We start from the raw sequence: 22,207 nt of genomic DNA on the forward strand, positions 1-22,207 counted from the left end.
GAGAAGTAATTCTTCAAGATGTCTCCTATTCATGACCATCTAGAAGTGTTGTATAGCTAAATAATTTCTTCCTGATATTGAAGTATTCCTTAATGAGTTTAGAAAAATCTGAAGTCTTCTGAATTTCAATGAAGTAGAAGGATAATAAATCAAAAAGTAATTGAAGACATTTTAAATAATATATTTATTTATCCTTATGAAATAATACTTTCATCCGCACACTGGAGCCAAGGTCCATAAATAACTTTATGCTATGTTGCACTATCAAATCAGTATATTTAGATTTACATACCTACGGAATTCTTTATCTCTGAATTGTTACAAACACACATTGAGTTGTTTTGTGAAGAATTTATAATACATTTATTGATGAGTAGTTTTTAATCCAAAATGATTTTCAGCAAACTGGATGACAATCATATTTAATGGACTTTAAAATAATCTCTCTGCTGATTTTCTAATGATTATCAGCAGAGAGATTATCAAACGTGTTGTTAAAATCTGCAGTGCACTCACTGGATGGTAAGTGGAAACAGATCCCAGAGAGAATTTTAAAAGGCAATTAGACATGTACTTGAAGAGGACTAATTTGTAGATTGATGGGGAAAAACCTGGGGTGTAAAATTAAATTGGACAGCTTTCTCAAAGAATTGGCATGGACATCATAGGCATGGCGGGCTGAATAACATCCTTCTGTCCTGCATGATATTTTGATAAGCTAGAATGTATAATTTTGCGCTGATCACGACATCATTCAAATCAAAAGATATAATGGTTTTAAGTATTTATCTAGAATTTTTAATATTAAAAATGCAGAATATGTTGTACATTTATATGACCATTACTTCAAAGACATTTGATTGAAATCCCCAGTGTAATCTCTCCACTCTTAATGAGCAGATGGCCTCCTTTCAGTATTGCTTCAGAGGAGCATTATCAAACAAAACTTGACACTGACACACAGATATTAGGACAGGTAACCAAAAGCTTGGTCAGAGAGAGGTTTTTTAAGGAGTGCCTTAAAGGAGGAAAGAGGTAGTGAGCTGGAGATGTTTATGGAGGGCATTCCAGAGTTTAGGCCTTGGCAGCTGAAGGCACAGCTGACAGTGATGGAGTGATTAAGATCAGGGATGTCAAGGAGTGCAGAGATCACGGAGAGCTGTAAGATGGTTACACTGTTGGAGAGGGACTTGTTGGAACTTGTAGTCCACAGGTGTTGCTGCAATAAATGAAGAATGCTATAATTAGTTAACTCATGCATCATGAAAGTATATTTGTTCAACATGTTGTGATGAGCAAAAAGTGAAGAAACAACCTATGCACAACCAGAGTGGCTACACCAATCTCAACTGAATTAGGACCAAACTATGATAACATAAAATGATGTAGGATATTGTGTCAATGTTTGTTTTCCTGTTTAGGTCCATATGATTTTGGTGGGGTGCTCACCAACAATAATCGTGATGCAGGAAACATGGAAGTAATACAAAAACGCAACAATTCATTTAAAGAAATGCACTGGTATGTCAGTCCAGTTGCAGTACAGGTATTGAAGAATAAAGTGCTTTGAACTTTTTATGGTAGGTGTGTTCAACATGGTGGCCACATTTTGCGGAAATTGCTAAGTTCTATCTAACAAGGATGTACGGAATCAGACCAGAGGAGCCCATGAGTAGCAAAGTATAAGCAAATTTTAAAAATAACGTGACAAGAATTTTCATTTGATGTACTACCATATTTTAAGTGTTGATGAATATTAACACTTCTATACCTCCTGCCTTCCCCAACTTTATCTTTCCCTTTCATTGCCTTAAAATGGCTACCAGGGTTGGGGAATTGTTACAACAGGTTTTTATAGAAGCATCACCCATGTTTCAACAGTTTTATGATGATTCCCATAGTTCTCTTTATCCCCTGCACTCAAATACTATAGCCTGCCATATTGCGGGCCAAGTCAGCAGGCCCAGAAGCAGAAGCAAAATTTGCTTCTGCCAACGATCAGCCCCTGAGTACAATTTCACACTGGCTGGCCAATTAACAGCGTGAAACAAGCGCTGAGAAAGCCTCAGCGCTGCTGAGGGGGGTGGGGAAGAGGGCGCGTGCCAACAAAAGTGAGGATGCAGGTGGGCACTTCTCATGAGCTTCCTGAAGGCAGACAGCTGCTGCGGAGCTGCCTCAGGGAGCTGCAGACCTGCACAAATTAAATGACAAGAAAATAATGCACCAAACTGTGTCTATGCAACACATTCAAGCACCTGACAGCAGAACTCAAAAAACATCAGTCCCCAGATATCTTTTAAATTATATTTCATCCTGGACATTTCATTCTGTCCTTGTATGAGGTTTCATTAAAAACTGGCTGTCCGGCTGCCTGTTTTGCTCATGCGATGAGCGCAAAATTGCATGGACAACATAAAATCATGGACAGTAGGGTTTTTAATGGCCTTAATTGGCCCTTTAATGTCAGCGGGTGCAGCTCTGACTCCCATGTGCACCCGCTGACCTTGGTATTGCTCGTGTGCACTGCGTCCCAACGTCATTTCGCGCACTTTCATGTGCATTTGGGTTGGGTGCGTGTCCGCCCAATCAGTGTAAAATTCTGGCCTGTGTATCTTTTCTGCAGTCTTTGTCCCTGGGAGAGTTGGTGATTTGTGGATTAACGATTACCCTAATTGTAAGAGCCTGTTTACTATACTACACATGCTTTATGCTATGTTACCCCTTTTACTTAAGAGTTAAACTTAAGCTGGATTTACAGGATGCAGTAATTAATTTAATCTTCATAGCAAACCCTTTACATTGAAATAAATTTATTTTGAATATTTTTGCCAAGTTTGCACTTCAATTGTCCACTGTTGACACACATGGATATGGTGTGTAAGGCATAAATTCTTGGTAAAATTGCAACTACATAGAGCTGTAATTCTCCTGTATTTTCCTTTCTCTTTAGTCTTCATCCTGGTGATTTCTTCCCTTTCACACGGAAACCATTATTTCTAATTGTGGACTCTTCAAATAGTATAGCATATAAGGTAAGCTAAAATTCTTTAAAATATTTACATAGTTTTGGTGGTAATTTAAAATGGGCATGAACTCTGCTTCCATTTTATTGTAATTATCATACAATCATAGGTTACAGCGCAGGAGGCTATTCACCCCATGGGTCCATGCCGACTCTCTCCCAGAGCAATCCACCTAGTCCCACGCCTCTGCCTTTTACCTGCAATTTTTTTAATCCTCAGATAGCTGTCTAATTCTGTTTTGAAAACCATGATTGAATCTGCCTCCACCACACTCTCAGGCAGTGCATTCCAGATCTTAAACACTTGCTGTGTAAAAATGAAAAGCAGCTTTTTCTCTTATTGCCACTGTTTCTTCTATTGGTCAGCTTGGTCGGTGCACTGTGGTTTTTGATCCTTCTGCCAATGGAACAGTTTCTCCCTATGTATTCTATCCAGACACCTCCTGATTCTATCTATCCACGAAACTGAAGCCTCATCCTTGAAACAATTCATGTGAATCTTTTCTGCACCCCCCCGCCATGCTAATGTCTTCAGATCCTTCCTAAAGTGTGATGCCCAGAATACTTCAGTTGAGGCCGAACCAGTGTTTTATGCAGATTTATCATAACTTCTTTGTTTTTGTACTCTTTAACCCTTACTTGCTATTAACCTCTCTCTCAACCTGCCCTGCTGCCTGCAGTGATTTGTGCACCTATAACCCAAGTCCTTCTGCTCCTGCAACCACCCCCCCCCCCCCCCCCCCCCCCAGAATTGTATACTTAATTTTATATTGCCTTTCCTTGTTCTTCCTACCAAAATGACTCACTTCACGCTTCCCTAGATTTCAGCTCCCACTTGCCTGCCCAATCATCATCTAAATCCTCTTGAAGACTGTCACTATCCTCCTCACAGTTCACAGTACTTCCAAGTTTTGTGTCACCTGCAAATTTAGAAATTGTGCGCTGTACACCCAAGTTTGGGTCATTAATATACATTAGGAAAAGCAGGGATCATAACACTGATCCCTGGGAAACCAGCTAGAAACCTTCCTCCAGTCTGAAAAACAACCATTCACCACTACACTCAGTTTCCTGTCACTCAACCAAATTCATATCCATGCTGCTCCTGTCCTTTTTATTCTTTGGGCTCTATCATTGCTGACAAGCCTTTTATGTAGCACTTCATCAAATGCCATTTGGAAACCAATGTACACCACACCAACCCTCTGTTACTTCATCAAAAAACTCAAGCCTAGTCAAACATGATTTGCCCTTAACACATCCTTGCTGGCTTTCCTTAATTAAGTGACTGTTAACTTTGTCCCAAATTATCATTTTCTGAAAGCTTTTCCACCACCGAGGTTAAGCTGACTGGCCTGTAGTTGCTGGGCTCACCCTTATACTCTTTCCTGAATAATGGTGCAACATTTGCAATTCTCTAGTCTTCTAGCATCTCCCTTATACCTAAGGAGATGTGGAAGATTATAGCCAGTGCCTCTGCAATTTGAACCCTTACCACCCTCAGTATCCTTGGATGCATCCCATTCAGTCCTGATGACATAGCAACTTTAAGTACAGCCAGTTTATCAATCTATACCTCACTTTTGTCATCCAGTGTCTCAACTACCTCCTCTTTCACTATGAGTTGAGCAGCATCTTCCTTGGTAAAGACAGATGCAAAGTACTCATTTAGTATCCCAGTCATGCCCCCTAACGCCATGCGTAAATCTCCTTTTGTCATTCCTGATTGGCCCAACTGCTCCTTTTACCTTTATACTATTTATTTGCCTGTAGAGGACTTTTGGATTCTCTTTTATGTTAACTGCCAGTCCCTTATACTCTCGCCTTGCTTCTCTTATTTGATTTTTCACTTTCCCTCTGGACCTTCTGTATTCAGCCTCTCTCTTTGTTCTCTCTCATATTATTATCCACCTGGCATCTGGCATATGTCATATTTACCCTTTTTCTGCTTCATCTTACTCTCTACCTCTTTGTCATCCAGCAATCTGGATTTGTTTACCCTATCCCCCCTTGTGGGAATGTATTTTGTACCTGAACTATCTCCTCTTTGAAGGCAGCCCATTGTTACATGAGAGTTTTGTCTGCCAACCTGTGATTCCAATTTAGCTGGGTATGATCTGTTCTCATTCCGCTGACGTTAGCCTTCCCCCAATTAATTATTTTTACCCTGGATTGCTGCTTGTTCTTTGGTACCTAATCCTCCCCTTTTTTGAACCAGGTCTCTGTTATCGCTACAAAATCATAATTTCATGTGCAATATGCACCTTGATTTTCCATTCTAATGTTACCCCCTGGTTCTCACACCACTCTGTTGGTTCAAACCCTCGCCAACAGCACTATCATATCGCCCTACAAGGACACCGGTCCTAACTCTATTCAGGTGTAATCTGTCCAGCCTGTATCAGTGTCATCTTCCCCAGGACAAGTCCCAATATCCCAGGAATCTAAAGCCATCCCTCCTGCACCATCTCCCCAGCCATGCATTCATCTGCTCTGTCCTTTTATTTGTATGCTCACTAGCACATGGTACTGGGAGTAATCTGGAGATTACTATCCTTGAAGTCCTGCTTGTTAGTTTCTTCCCTCCTTCCCTGAACTCTGGCTGCTGGATTTTATCTCTCTTTCTACCTATGTCATTGGTACCAATATGGACCACTACTGCTGGCTGTTCACCCTCCCCTCTGAGTGCTTTTCAGCCGCTCAGTGACATCCTTATTGTTACCACAAGTTTAATCTCGTTAAGCCTGTGTTTTTGAACTGATTGATCACTGTGCCATTATTTTGAAGTATAACATCTGTTGCTTTAATTTCTTTAAAAGTTTTTAATGATGCACTCTTGCTAGTTAAGCACAAATAGAGCTCTAAAATGACCTTGTACACAAACCAACGTAAATACTGTTCGGGATTCTTTGCTCGTTTTTGCTCCTTTCCCTCTTCTCTTGGTTTTGTATCTAGAGACAAACTACAAATGTAAGTAACAATGAATTATCTCCATTGGTTTGCAAGATGGCAAGAAGAGGGCACAAATCTAAGACGAACGAAAAGAATTAAAAAGGATGTTAGCAAAACATCTTTACATGGGGTGATCAGAATGTGAATTTTTCAGCAACAAAATATGAAGATATGAACCTAAGAATTAGGAGCAAGAGTAAGCCAGCTGGCCCTTTAAGCCTGCTCCGCCATTCAATAATATCATGGTTGATCTGATTGTGGCCTCCACTCCATATTCCTGCCTACCTCCAGTAATCTTTGACTCTCTTGTTAGTCAAGAATCTATCTACCTTTGCTTAAAAATATTCAATGACCCTGCCTCTGCCGTTCTCTGGGAAAGAGAGTTCCAAAGACTCACGATCCTCAGAGAAAAAAATTCCCCTCTCCTCTGTCTTAAATGGGGAGACCCCTTTGTTTTAAAGTGTGTCCTTAGTTCTTGTCGCTCCCATAAGGGGAAACATCCTTTCAGCGTCCACCCTGTCAAGTGTGCTCATTATCTGTTTGTACAAGATCATCTCTCAATCTTCTAAACTCCAATGGATACAGGCCCAGCCTGTCCAGCCTTTCTTCATAAGATGAAAATGACCCTTCTTTGAACTGCTTCCAATGCATTTATATCTGTTTTCAAGTAAGACGACCAGAACTGTACACAGTATTCCAGCTCTCACCAATGCCCTGTACAACCGTTGCAAAGCATCACCACTTTCCTAATCACTTGCTGTACCTGTATAATAACTTCTTGCAACTCGTACTGGGATACCAGATCCCTCTGTGCCGTAGAATTCTGCAATCTCTCTCCATTTAAATAATATGCTACTTTTCAATTCTTCCTGCCAAAGTGGATAAGTTCACATTTTTCTACATTATACTCCATCTGCCAAATTTTTGCCCACTCACTTGACCTATCTATATCCCTTGGCGGACTCTTTATGTCCTCTTCACAAACTGCTCACCCACCTAACTACTTCTGGGTCATCAGCAAATTTAGCAACCATATATTCGGTCCTTTGATCCAAATCATTGATATAAATTGTAACAGTTGAGGCCCAACATTGATCCCTGTGGCACTCCAACCTGAAATTTACCCATTTATGCCGACTCTGTTTTCTATTAGCTAATCAGTCCTCTATCCGTGTGAACGTGTTACCCCCTACATTATGAGCTCTTGTTTTGTGTAGTAACCTTTGATGTGGCGCCTTGACAAATGCCTTCTGGACATCTAAGTACAGCACATCCACAGGTTCCCCGTTATTCATGTTGCTTGTTACTTCCTTAAAGAACTACAATAAATTAGTCAAACATGATTTCCCTTTCACAAAACCATGTTGGCTGCCTGATTACAGTGAGATTTTCTAAATCCCCCCTGCAATAACCTGCTTAATAGATTCCAACATTTCCCCTATAACAGTTGTTAGGCTAACTGGCCTGTAGTTTCCTGCTTTCTGTCCCTCCTTTCTTGACTACTGACTAAATGAGAAGACCCAATCCTAAAGGGTGTGACTGCCTCCTGGAATAAAGTATCCAGGTAACTTTCCCCCTCACTGATGCATTGCAGTGTTTGCAGCTCGGCCTCCAGCACAATGTCTCTGAGCTGAAGCTCCTCAAGCTGCAGACACTTGCTGCAGATGTGCTTGCCCTGGATCACACTGGCCCCGCATTCTGCAGTCGCAACACATCTCCTGACCTGCCATCTTTATTATATGTTAATTTAATATTTTCTTAATTTATAATTAATAAATACTAATACTCCCAACGAGTTTTGCTAGTAAACCTTACTAATACTAATAAAATCTTATAATTACTAAATTGCATGAGTTTTGACAGATAAATGAGCAAAGTGATCACCAACCAATCACTTACTTGTTTCCCTGTGATTTCACACTTTGGTTTTTCTCTGAACGCAGTCGGTCCACAGGCTGACCCCCTGCCCTGACTAGCTCTCTCTCCCCTTCTCGCACTCCCTTTCTTTAAGGCTCTCCGAAGTGTCGCCGCACTTTCTACTCTTCTCATGCTATTTAAGATTCTCCAAAGTCTGAGAGAGTGAATGGGAGAGTAAGATTAGACTAGATACCATATGGAGTAAAGAACAATGACTTGTGCTCACTGACCTGTTTCTATGCTGTAATCTCCTTTTGTTTTTTGCTTACGAGTAGAAGAATTAAGAACAAACTTGTGGTGGAACTTTTCAAATAATTTCAAATCAATGCAAACTCCAGCTATTGAAAAAAAAAGCCAAATATATATACATTCCCTGTTGCCAGTCGTGACTTTTTATTGTGCAGTTCTGTCACGTTCTAACATTATAATGAGCATTGGGGCACTCAATACTTAATTATTCCCTCCCCCTCATCCTCCCACAATCCCAGGGAGGATACATGCAACATGCAAAACTAGGACGGAATGATTCACAGCAGTATTCCTCTATTGTTTTTCAAACTATGGGTAAATCTGAACTGAAAATAAAAACTCTGCTGGTTTTCAGTTTAGTTTTCAGTTTACTAGAAACAGAGAGTCAAGGAGTGGCAGAACTCATAGCCGTGAGCACAGTGTACCCCAAAATTTGCGATTCCAAGTGGAGGTAGATTTTGTTTTTCAAAGTTGCAAGTGAACCAATTTATCATAACATAACTTCTTGTGGAACAGCATATGTTCAGCAAAAGAAGTTAATTGCCCTATACCCTCTGAATATCTCTTCCAACTTTTTGCAAGACTGAGTTCCTGTGGTTGTTTATTGCTTACATTTCTATGAAGCACTTTGGGATATTTTTATACTCTAAAGGCAGTACATAAATGCTTTTGTTTTTAATCTGGAAAGTTGGGGGAAAGAAAAAGACCATACTGAGTTTTCCATCAGTGGCACAGTTTTGGACTGTTAGACTTGCTTTTCCTATTGTGGGCTCAGTAAATTTTGCATCATTGACATTTGTCCAAAGTAATAGTGCAATGTTATAGAGGATGGCCAGAACTTGAGACCATTTATTGTTCAAGAGTTAAGTAAGCAACACCATGATTTACTGCCGTTGATTTTATTTTGCATTTGCTAGTTCTATTTCTTGTTAAACCTGATTCTTAATTGTAACCTGAGATATATGGTCATCCAGCATATTATTTGCATGTCACTTGGAGATCAGGAAGGATTGTCTACTATTTTTAGTGCCTATTTTAATCGTTTTTTTTTTAAGTTTTATTGTTTGCCCTGCATTCTGCATAAGGTCATGCAAAATATAGGAAGCATTTGAACAAAAATTGAATTTTTGTTTTGGGCATTAGAAAGAGTATCTGGAACAAACTTGATTTGTAACACTTTATGGTGGATCTTTTGTGACTCCTGCTTCAGGGGAATAGATCTGAATAGGCACTTCAAGGTCAGTTAGAAGCTAAATTCCTTCTAAATCCCCTGCCTTCGGGAAATATCAGGTTGTTAAGGTTAGAAAAACCAGCAGAAAGTGCCTGCATATGTATTCATTATGTTTGATTGTTTTCCCTTGCTGTGTCCTACTGTCAGATGTATTTATCTTGCCAATCCAACTGGACTTCTTTAAAATAAAGTCTGCTCCATCTTTGGAGCCATCTGGATAGAAAATTAATGTCACATGCTAAGCAGAAAAGGGTAGAGCATTGACTTAATTTCCAGATCAAAATTTGTTTATAGCATAGATTTCTCAAAACTAATATGTTGTCAATGTTCTTTTCATATCAGACCTTTCCAAAAATATGCAGTGTTAAGGTGGCATGGGAATTGTGAACACATTCTGTGGGCTAATTAGTATGAAAAAGTTCAAAGGAAGAACAGATGGTAGCTAAAATTTGATGTTTCCCTGCAGAGTGATGAATATCATTATAAAACATACAGTTTAAGACATACCAATGGACTGGACTTGTTATCAGCGTTGATCAAATGGTGCTAGCCATTCATTATACTTGCAATGACCACAGAGCTTCTATGGGATTTTTGCACTGGAACTTACTGTGGTTAGAGTGCCACATTGGCACAGTGTCCTCTGTAAGATCTGGGACCTATGTGCACAGGGCAAACGACTTGTGTATTTCTATAGCCAATCAAATTGAAGGATCATAATGAGCTGCACAGAGTCTGAACCAGGAGTGTCAGTTCAAATGTTTTAATTCTATGTCAAATCAGATACAGAGAGCCACATAGAGGGAGAAAAAAGATTGGGTTCAGAGAGAGTGAAGAGACAAAGAATTAAGGTTTCAATTATTTGGATCCTGTACATGTACAGTTTAGCCTTTCAACAACTCAGACAAGGATTTAGCATGCTTGTTGAAGTGTCGACCTTGTTCTACCTGAGTTGTTGTCTTACTTCCTCCTGACTGCTTGGAGGGAAGTATCTTGCTTGGCACAAGCAACAGATCAAATCAAATCTACCACATCCAGTCTTAAATGGTGATGGATGATTAAACAACTAACTGGAGGAGGAGGCTCAACAAATATCTCCATCCTCAATGATGGGGAAGTCCAGCTCATCAGTGCAGAAGACTAGGCTGAAGCATTTGCAACCATCTTCAGCCAGAAGTGCCAAGTGGTTGATCCATTTCAACCTCCTGAGATCACAGATGCCAATCTTCAGCCAATTCGATTCACTCCATGTGAAATCAAGAAATGGCTGGTGGCACTAAATACTGCAAATGCTGCTGACCCTGACAACATTCCAGCAATAGTACTGAAGATGTCCTCCAGAAGTAGCAGCGCCCCTAGCCAAGCTTTTCCAGTACATGGGTACTACACCAGCAACCACCTGACAATGTGGAAAATTGGCCAGGGAAGTCCTGTCCACAAAAAGCAGAAAACATCCAATCTGGCCAATTACCACCCCATCAGCCTCCTCTCAATCATCAACAAAGTGATGGAAGGTGTCATCAAAGGTGCTATCAAGCAGCACTTCAACAGCAATAAACTGCTCAGTGATGCTCAATTTGGGTTCTGCCAGGGCCATTTGGCTCCCGACTTCATTACAGTCTTGGTCCAAACGTGGACAAAAGAGCTGAACTTGAGATGAGGTGAGAGTGACCACTATTGATATCAAGACAGCATTTGACTGAGTGTGGCATCAAGGAGCCCTAGCAAAATTGAAGTCAGTGGAAATCAGGGAAATGTCCTACTGGTTGGAGACCTACTTGGCACAAAGAAAGATGATTGCGCTTGTTGGAGGCCAATCATCTCAATCCCAGGACATTGCTGCAGGAGTTCCTCATGGTAGTGTCCTAGGCCCAACCATCTTCAGTTGTTTCATCACTGACCTTTCTTTCATCATAAAGTCAGAAGTGGGGTTGTTTGCTGATGATTTTGAGCTTAATTCTTACCCTCTTCTTGATTTGAATGGTTGTGTGAATTTCTATTCTCTGGGAACTTACGCATCTGGCCATTTAATACAGATGTGTGGTTCCTGTGTCTATTGTGTTCTCAGACATTTTGCAGGTAATGGATGTATGGGTTTCTTTTCCTTCTCATTCGCCCTGTTGCTCTGCCTCTGATAACTCTTTTACCACCATCTTTCTTCGTTCTACACATCTTTTTCCAGTGATTTGGGCTTTCCACAAGCTCTGCAATTTGATCCGTATGTGGGATCTTTCCTTCTGTCTGTGACCTTGTGGTCGTCCACAGCTCTTGTACGTTTTCTCTGTCTGGTGTGCATTCTTTTATTGCTGTTTCACTGCATCAACCCTGCTTCCTTTCTCTCAACTTAACTGAAGGCTGGTTCTTTGATAGTCAATGTCTTCATCAGCCTACTCATGGTTTCATGAGCTTTGGCAGTGTCTACAGCCTGTAATATTCTGAGCTTTTCTTTTCTATCAAATCTTTTTGTACTTCAGGGTGTGCAGATCCCCAAATGAGTTAATCTATCAGACTTTCGTGCATTTCCTTGATTTTATATTTTCTGGCTGCATATTTCATTCTTGTTAAGAAATTGTCAACAGGCTCAGCTGGTTCCTTTCTCAGGCTTTGAAACTCATATCGGTGAATCTTTTGATTCAAATTTGACTGAATTTTGGCTGTACGCTGATTTTTTTTTTTCCCAAAAATTTTGTCTGGATTTTTACTGTCCTCATTCATCTCCCAGCTATTAAACAAATGTAATCCTTTCTCTCCTGTCACAGAAATGCCTTTTGGAAACCTGTTGAATGTCAGCCTGCACTTTTGTTTAAGCTTCTCCGATGCCTCTATGACATCACCAGCTTCCTAATTCATTATGGGCTCTAGCTTGTACGTTCTTTGCTATGGTGGCAGCCGTTTCATTTTTGCACAGTTCACTTCAGTTTTTCTCTCTCTTTCGCACTATTTCAGGTTGATTTTACTTAGTCTGATTCAACATTAAATCTGTCCAAAATGTTTGTGTTACTCAAAAGAGACCCACTGCCAACATGTTATGTCTTCCAATTCTCAGAAGTTGGAAATAATCATACTTTTAGACTCATTGCTGGAGCTTCGAGTGTTATTCTTGCTTCTCTGCATGTGGCTGGGGAACTGATCCATTGTTGTTCGGCAGCTTACTGGAGTATAGCAGTAAGTGCATAAACATTCTCATAACGATTAGTTCCTGACTCTTTATGAATAATATAACAATTATTTTCATTGTTTTAGTTTTTAAATTTCTAACAATAATTAGAATCTAAAGTAATGAGACTCATGGTTGCAAAAGTTATTTTTCAGTGCTAGCGAAGTTACTTAGCAGTAATTAAGACTCATCACGCCTTTTAAAAATTTACTAATATTGGATTGAATAAGACGCAACTACTTTTAGCGAGTTTTAGTGGGGACTAGTTTAAAAGGGGATAGAAGTCTTGCTTCAGCTATAGAAAGCCTTGGTTAGAACAGACCTGAGAACAATTCTGGGCACCACAGGAGGGGTAAGTTGATGTTGGAGGGAGTGCAGCTAATGGTTACCAGAATGATACCTGGACTCCAACGGTTATTTTATGAAGCGAGATTTCACAAACTGAGAGTTATTTGATTGAAATTTTCAAGGAATTAAGGGGGACAGCTAGGGTAGATGGAGAGAAACTATTTCTGCTGATTGGTGAGTCTAGGACTAAGGGACATAGTTTAGAGATTACAGCCAGACCTTTCAAGAGTGAAATTAGGAAACACTCCTAGATACAAGAGGCGGTAGAAGTTTGGAACTTTCTTACACAAGTGGCAATTGATGCTAGATCATTTGTAAATTTTGAATTTGAGATTGATACACTATTGTTATCCGAAGGTATTAAGGGACATGGGGCAAAGGGGAGTATAAATCAGCCATGATCTCACTGGGAATGCTGGATCAGGCTCGAAGGGCCAGATGGCCTACTGCTGTTCCTGTTTGTACATTACATAAGCACTGCAACTTCACACTGTTCAATGTGTTTCAATGCAGAGTATTGAACAACCTAGCTTCTGGATGAGCAGGGCAATTTGGGGACAGCAACTTCCTGATTTGCGTACTCATCAACACATGTGCGACCACTGGATGTTGCTGTCCGATTTACTCTTTAACGGTGAGCAGTGGTGGCTTCACCGTTACTTCTGCAGCAAAATCTGGCTCAATATGTTTAAACCAGTGTTTGTAAAATAATGCTATGTAATTTTTAAAAAATATTACATTCAATGATGAACTTTTATCCTTGATTATTTTAAAAATAAATACTCAAATATTTTTTCTTTCCAGACAAATACGATTCAGAAGTTAACTTGATAATGTCCACCTTATAGCTTAGTTGGTGTGTTAGGCACACCTTCCAGAAGGTCCTCACTTGGTGCTAAAGTAGTTTCTCTGAGCCAGGAATTACAATTGGTCTCATTGACTGTGGGACAGGGAGAGAAAAAGCAACCAGAGACCATTACTACCTCTGATCACACTCAATGGATCCCTGGTGTGCATATTTCACCGGTAAAGCCAGAATTGGGCTCAGCTGTGATGTATGTTATGGAGAAAGAACTGGCCAGTGTTCCATGGCTAGGCTTAGGCCTGCAAAATGGCTATTTGAGTGAGGTACTAGATTATATTTGGCACTCATGGACCCATACCCCAGGAGCAGTCAATCATCAGGAGTGGAGCAAATTGGCAGAAAAGAACCATGGGCAAAATTTTTACCTTGGCGGGCGGGTGCATGCCCAGCCCGCTTGAGGGTAAAGCGACAAGCTTTGACATCAGGCAAGCGTCCCGACGTCCACATGCAGTCATGCGATATTTCGGTCAGCAGGTGCGCATGGGAATCGGCAGTGGGCCCGCCGACAATTAACAGGCCTGTTAAGGTCATTAAGCCGTGATTAACTTACATTTTTTGCTGCCCGTCCAACCTTCTGGTTGGCGGGCAGGCGAACAGGCCAAACGGCCTTTGCACTTTATAGGAAACCTCGTCTATGGGTGGGATGTGGTTTCCAAAAGCAAATAAAAATAAAACAAAAATTTTAATTAGTAACATGTCCCTGCTCATGTGAGAGATATATGAGGGGACATGTTTTGTAACATTTTTTCAAATCTTTTATTTATTTATTTATTTTAAAAACACTTCCTCTCCCTGAGGCAGCCCTGTGCCTCAGGGAGATCCTCAATGCGCAAAGTTAGCGCTCGTGCCCCCCCACCCAACTCCAGCATTTTTTTTCAAAAAGCTTTTATCCTAATGTAATTAATTATCTTAAATCAGTCAAATATTGGTTTACTTATAGTGGAAGGCAAATCCAGGTGAACTACTCCATTATTGAATATTACATAGCAACTTTACAGGAGAAAAACAACATAGACTTAATTTATTTTTTTAAACTACCTTATTACTTGCATAGAAACCATGCTTCTGCATCGCTTGGTTGAAGTTCCTTGTCCATAATTGCTTTGATTGTCATAAAATCCAGAAAGAAACATTTGCATGGTTGTTTAACCAATCTTATATTTTAAATCCATAAATAATGAATATTTTGTGACATTTTATGTTGCATTTTGATTTGCTGAATCATAGCCACTTACCTAGAAAAGTTTATTAAACTTTGTGTATCTACTCAGATTTTGTACATACCTACATCTGCAACTTTCAGCAGCAAAAATGTTAGTAACCTTTATTTAGCACAGGACTTATAACGAGGATTAATGAGTTCTTACCGTTCTGCAATTAGAAAATGCAGCCTGCAAATTTAGTGACAGTGCACTCCTGCGCTCCAAGATGCTTTAATACTCAGCCAGTTCAGGTGACACTCCTTGAACAGCTGATGTCCAGCTCTACCAGCTGTATTTGGTTGCTTAATAATCTAAACATGTGTTTAACTACAGACATTATATGCAAATCTGAGGTTTTTTTGGAATTCAGTGTAGTTTAAAAGCCTGTTACCACTTTTGTGTTGAGCATCCTCAAATAATGTATTCATTTTCAAGGCATATTTTTCAAAATAAATGTTGAACGTGTGGCAGTTACTGTTTGTGGATCAGTTAATTAGCTTTTTTTGTATATATTTTATAGAGATTAATACCTATGGTAGCTAGATCTGAATTGGATGTTTAACTGAATTAAGAGATGGATGTTCTTTTGTATGCGATCTTCAGATTAATATTTGCCATTGTCACATAGTTGGTATTTGAGAATGTTCCCAAGTTTCAGTTGTTTTTCTGTTTGCCAGATTTCCACGGGTCAATTTTCTGTATTTTGTGCTTACTTTTATTTAGATATTTTCTCAGGTGATTTAATTGGTGGGCTATTTAATTTTATCTTTCGAGCGTATGTCTTTTTCACATAAACAATTGGTCAGTAACCTGAAATTGACTAGTACTGTCAAATTTAAAACTGAATTCTAAATCAGGTTGCATGAGAGTAAATTTATTCCGGGCAATAAAATACTGTGTATGGAATTTAATCATGTCTAGAGAGGGTTTGTATTTTGTATAAATTTCTGAATTAAAGTAAACTATGTAAACCCTTTTTTGTGTTTGGCAGCATTCCTACTTTACTGCAGGTAAATAAAAACAAATAATTTGAGTGTCTGGTGCCATTCTATTTTAACCCAATTTCTGAACAAAATCTTAAAATATTTGCTGATTTTAAAATAAAACACAAACAACAAATGCACTCTTGTCCTTATCATAAATCATTTAATTGATACTGATTGGTTAGACCATGAAAGGATGAATTTAATGGAAGTGTGCAGAAGCATTTTTCTTGAAGGAAAAATTTGTGTCTGACCATATATTGAGTTTTGTATTTCCTAGCTGCATGTTTCAAAAGGTTTTTGTCCAGCTTTTATTAGCACAGTATTTTAATTAGGGGTGCATTTCTAAAATCCAGATTCATTTAAAAACTATCCATTGTTCATTTCATGGGAAGAATTTTCCGGTCGGCGAGCAGGGCCGGGGCCCGCTCGTCGATGCATAAAATGACACGTGGTGACATTGGGCGGGCGTCCCGACATCACCACACGTCATTTAGATTTTCACTTCGGCGGACACGCAGCCAACTTGGCTGCACGCCTGCCGAACTGTCAAAGGCCTGTTTAAAAAAAACTAATTTAAAACAGTTAAATGAGCTGCCCGTCCAACCTCAAGGTTGGCGGGCAGGTGAATAAGCCACGTGGCCTTTGCATTTTTCATGAAACCTCATCCACGGGCGGGATGAGGTTTCATGAAGTGTTTTAAAATTCAATAAAAATTATTTTAAAAATTCATTGACATTATCCCAGCTCATGTTGTCACACGAGGGGACATGTTTTAAAAGTTTTTTTTTTGCTTTATTTAAATTTCAAAACCTTAAACTGATCTCCCTGAGGCACCTCTGTGCTCATGCGCGAACGAACGCAGGTCCCGACTCAGGGACCACCACCCCCCCCAGCACAGGGAGTGCTCTGTGCTTCTGGGCAGGCATTAATTGGCCCACCCACATAAAATGGCGGCGTGGACCCAATCAGGGGCGCCGATTGGGTTTGCGCTGACTCCCGCCTGCCCCTGCACAACCCTGCACCCAACGGGGGGGAGTAATTCAGCCCCATGTTTCTTATGCCTGTGGTCAGTAGTTAAAGCACATTAGCTCCCTCTGGTGCTTGACATTTGTCATAATCTTAGTGTGGCAAGACTAATGTATTGTCAGTAGCCAGCCTACCTCTGAGGCTATTTGTTTAAATGTTAATGCCGTTAGTGTTATTCTTGAACTTTTCCTTTACATCTTTGACAAATTTAATAAACAGACTGCAAATATTAGAGCTTCGAAGTGAAACACTTTTGTTTTAACCACTGAGTGTCTGTATTGAGCACTTGCAGGTGAGGTATGATGCAGTACGCTCATTACTAAGCCAACAACATCCGTGCTGGCTCAACCATGTTCATCGGATGAATAACGGCCATATAGTTAGACTTCTGTATGGTGAACGGGCCACTGGGTCATGACCTCCTGGTCATTCATACATCCACGAAAAAGACACATGCAAGTAAGAAATGAAGATGGCAGACATTGACACTGACAACTGGGAGATAGTTGTTCTTGGCCGTGTCCTCTGGAGACTGATTATTTGGAAGGGCATTGAAAGAAGCGAGCAGAAATGAAAAGCTCAGCTGGCTGAGAGAGAGAAGGCGGCTCAGAAAAAGCCTCAAGGCCACCAGGTTGTGCACCTTCTCAGCCCACTGTCTTCCTCTGCAGCAAATACGGCAGAGACTGCCATGACAGCGTGAGGTGCCTGAGCCCAACAGGTGACGCTTAACACAGAGTTGATCACCATGGTGTAAAATATTGTCTTACAAGACAGAAGGCTGCCACAATACAGTGGTGAGATGCAGAGTAAAACTCCTACATGTGCTTCAATCCTACCCTGAAAAGAAGAGCTTACCTTATATGCGCTAGAACAGATTGTATGCTATGAGTGAGATTGTTCATTTAATGCAGACCTTTGAATCATTTCGTTCTTTAGGCTGTGCCCACTCAAGAACCTAGTTGAGACTGCATAAATTTACCACCTGTATGTCAATTATGTCTGATTATGAAGACTTTGGACCCGTTAGTCTTAACTGGTGTGAAGTCTTGATCCTAGAATTAAAAACAGTGTGCTAACTCATTGTGCCATCCAGTTCCTCAGAGTGAAATAATTTTAAAAGTGTTGATTAGAATTTCTGTGACTGTAAAAGCATGGTCATATGCTGTTTTTGTGAATACTTTGTCATGAAGCCCTGTGTACCCTAATTTTAATAAGCAAATAGTTCTTGTAATCAGAACTCTTGTTTCAATTAGCCATGAAAATAAGTGGAAGGGAGGAAATGAAAAGGCTTTCAAATTTAGCCCTGTCGTATCCATTGGGAGAATAGTGAAATCATGGAAGTGTTGGTTAGTAGGAATCACAATTAAGGCAAGATTGTCTCTCTTATTCTGGCCTCGGAATAATGCAACAATTCACTCAACAGCTCACATACACACTGTATGATGCTATTGGTTTAAAAATACCAAAATTACTAGGAGGGGTTTGAGGTCCTGTTTTTTTCTGCTGGAGAAGAAAAGGCTAAAAGGAGAGTTAATGTGAGATTTTAAAATTATGAAAAGTTTTGATAGTGAATATTGATTCTGAAAGACTGAAAAGAATCTTGTGGCCTGGAAAGGGTGTGATTCTTATTCTTTAATAGCCTACATCAAAAACAGATCTGTTGAGACTTACTTACCAACGTAACTGAAGTATAAGGTTTAAGGCAAATATTGTTGAGGATTACATTGTTTGGTTATATAGCCTACAATATAATGCGCTTAAGGGGAATTAGTGTAATCTTTTTAACGATAAGTAATAAAGTACTTGCTTTGAACAAAGCCACAAGGCATTTAATTTTTCAGTCATATCTTCAATTTTGTTCTAACCCAGGCACACAGAATTAGTCGTTAGAATTATCTGTTACCTTCTGATTCCTAATCACAATGAATAGCTATAACTCTTTTTTGAATGTTTATCTTTTTAAGGTACAATGGATTCCCCACCTTTATACTGGTGAATAATCTGGTGGTTCTATATTTATGACTATCTGCCTAATATCTCCTATTAAGCTAACAAGTCTGGATTAAGAAAACTTTGTGTTTGAGACCAACTCAGTGGTAACTTGTAACTGTTGAACAGACTTGCAGCAGATTTTACAGTTTTCATTTTTTATAGATTAAGTTTGGAATCAAGAAATTGAACCACAAAGCAGAAGTAACTTCCCTGACTTTTTTTTGATCGGAGTGAGGAATTTTCCTTTATCTGTGAATACACATGTTGAATGCTGGTCACTACTCTATTGCACAGCTATGCTAGTTGGTCAACCAGACCTTCTAAAATTATAGTCTGTAGTGTGTTAGTAAATGGTAACAAATGAAGTAATTGAGATAGTGTCCTGAATCAAGAATGAAACTTGAAAGATTTGTTCATGTTATCCAAACCCTGAGATGTGTCATAGCTTTAGAGCATTTGAATGAATTGTTTATCAGACATGGAAATATCAGCCCAGATTTTGTGGTCAGTGGTGAACAAATGGTGTCTATTGCACATACGGGTTCACATACATTCTGTAGAATTTTACACTGTGATTTGCATTTATTTGATTACCAAAACAGCACAGCACACCCTCTAAAGGGAGGATCTGGGACCTGTTGGAACAGGGCAAGCATCTGCATATCATTTAAGCAATCTGATTGATTGAAGAATATGTAGTGAAACATGCAGAGTCTAAAACAGGAAGTGTAAATTAGAATATTTAATTCAGTGTAAAACCATGGAAAGAAGTACAATAAAGAGAGGAAATAAATGGATAATGAAGGTGAGATAAAGAAAAAGAAATAAGTAAAAAAAAATAAGTTTAAACCTCCAACACTAATTACCTTCAAAGGGATGCCACTCTACACATATAAAAAATAATTTTTAGTGCCAGAGAGGGTGTTTAACAGTAATTAAGTCTTGCCGTACCCTTAAAAATTCACATGCTTGAATGGACAAGCCATAACTTTTGCTGCCATATTTAGTAGCTAAATGCCACAACTTCACACCATTACATGTATTTAGAAGCCAAGTCTCTTGCTGAAGTCTGAGTGTAGGGAAGCTTGTGGAAGAGCAGAAACTTCTTGATTTCCAAATTTAACTGTGTATGTGCAAATGTCCAATTTACTCCTTAACAGTGAGGATTTATAGCCTCCCTGTTACTCCTACTGCAAGATCTGCAATGACACATCCATTCAACTCCCACACTGGTTATGATTTGGTAAGCAGTGATATCAGGATTTTATTTATTGATGCTGGAGTATTATATAATCTCTCATTTAAATATCAAAGTATTTGTTTTTCAGAAAAGAGTTTTTGTGAAAAGCAGAGATGTGAAGATTGCACCCTTTTAAGTACCAAATTCTGGTTTACGTAATAGCCATAACATCATCACATGCAAATAATAAATACAGATAGCTAAAATAAAAGTGTTGGTGTTTGTAACACATTATCTCCATACTTTTTTTGTGCAATGTCTTATTCTCTATTGCTGTGCTGTATCATTTTTGAAAGCATCAAGAGATGCAGGTTTGAATTATAATTTCTCTTTTGTTGCAGAACTTTATCAACTTATTTGGCCAGCCTTTAGTCTGCCTGCTTTCGCCAACAGCATATCCCAAAGGTTTACAAGGTATTTTTAAATACTGATTGGAGGACGTGACTTAATTATTATGCCATTCACTATTCCACAGTTAGAGGTGATTGTGCAACACGATATTACCATCATTTTCTAAATTATCCTAGGATGCAGTATAATTATATCTATATCGTGAACAGTATTTTGATGTGATTCCTAAAATAATCCAATTACTACTATAGAGAAATTTGAGACATGCAATTTCATCCTACGTGTAGGATGCTAAATATGTAGAACAGATTGCTGCCATGGTTGGTGGAACAAGAAAGCTCAGTGGGTTTCAGAAAGGTTCGTGTTAACAACAGGATTCAAGATATCAGAAATGCACTTGTGGAATACTGTGGAAAGACGGCATTGGATGTCTTCTGCTTGAAATTTGTTGCTATGTAATTCGTTGAATTCAAATTTTGGTTGTACTTATTTGGTAAATAAGCAATTATTATTAAGCCAACTTAAACTTGAAAGCAAAGAATGATGATGCTTTAATCACAGCTTTTGGCAAGCAATCAAAATCAGGGATGTTTTCATTTTGCACTGCTACTGTTGTGTTAAGAGTACATGATAACTATTGGTGGATGGATTGCCCTTCCCAAAATCTTATTAAATTATGTGCCTCTCTTTACAGATCAAACTCAACGTGGCAGCCTTTTCACCCTCTTTCTGTATAATCCTCTGATGGCATTTCTCTTTATGTGTCGACTCACAAGTATGAGGAAAGGAATGTGGGATAAATGTCAAGAATATCTTCATAAGATTTATAGGGACATAGCTCACCTGCTGACTAAATCACGGACTGTGGGTAAGCTATGTTCCACACACCAGGTGCTGTTTTATGAAGAAATGAATGCATGAACAAGTAACTAAATTAGTTTTAGTAAGAATACTGACTGGTTCGATTAATCAAGCTCTCCACCCTTCAGCATTTAATTAAAAAGAATACTGCACTTTTCTTCCGAAGGCAGTGACAGATGCTTTGGACATGATTCCACTGGCACCTGTACCATTCTGTTAGCTAACAAGCCTTTTTTATATTGAAACTAGAAGGTGAGCTTAAGAATTTTTGATTGAGAACTTGGGTCACTTTTGTCATTCCCCAGCAACCTATCAAAACAGCTGGAGTAGTTGTAAAATGCTCAGCAGTGGGAATTTTGTTACTTTTAAAATTTTGCTTCTGCAACTTGGGATTGTGAGACAGTTGCAAAATGTTATGACTAAGCAATAATGCTGCACAATGTACGAAGGAAGAATTGTGTATACACAGATTTTTTTTCTTGATTTATATGCTTGACAAGACTATTTTTATTGTCCATCTAAAGTTACCTGAGGTCATAATTGGCTGCCGCTTTAGTCTGGAGCAGTCCTTGCACAGTATGATCACACATACTAATCTCCTCAAACATGAGGTAATGTGGTTTTCTAGTTAATGCAATTTTTTCAATTGAATCTATTATACAGGTCCTTGTGCTTTATAGTATCTTCTAGTAAGAGACACATTGAACTACCTATCTTCAATGAGATGCTATTTTTAAAGTGCATGTTAAGCAAACAAGCTGGTGTAAAAACCTCCACTTTTAGCAGATGCATTTAATTTTAAGATTGA

The 22,207-nt window shown here is 39.2% G+C and overlaps 1 protein-coding gene across 4 annotated transcripts in view; it reads left to right on the top strand.

Annotated features, from left to right (window-relative positions):
* scai (suppressor of cancer cell invasion) overlaps positions 1-22,207 on the top strand; it is a 138,486-nt gene that overhangs the window by 106,008 nt on the left and 10,271 nt on the right. For 3 of the 4 annotated variants that reach the window (XM_041194119.1, XM_041194118.1, XM_041194122.1), the window contains 4 exons: positions 1,422-1,521; positions 2,951-3,032; positions 20,529-20,601; positions 21,233-21,406. In XM_041194119.1, coding sequence (XP_041050053.1) covers positions 1,422-1,521; positions 2,951-3,032; positions 20,529-20,601; positions 21,233-21,406 — 429 coding nt within the window. Of the gene's footprint in view, positions 1-1,421; positions 1,522-2,950; positions 3,033-13,389; positions 13,511-20,528; positions 20,602-21,232; positions 21,407-22,207 lie in introns of all 4 variants that reach the window. The other variant, XR_005943846.1, reaches the window with a different exon arrangement.

This window comes from Carcharodon carcharias, chromosome 8 (genome assembly GCF_017639515.1).
Source record: "Carcharodon carcharias isolate sCarCar2 chromosome 8, sCarCar2.pri, whole genome shotgun sequence".
In the NCBI taxonomy this organism is placed as follows: Eukaryota; Metazoa; Chordata; class Chondrichthyes; order Lamniformes; family Lamnidae; genus Carcharodon; species Carcharodon carcharias.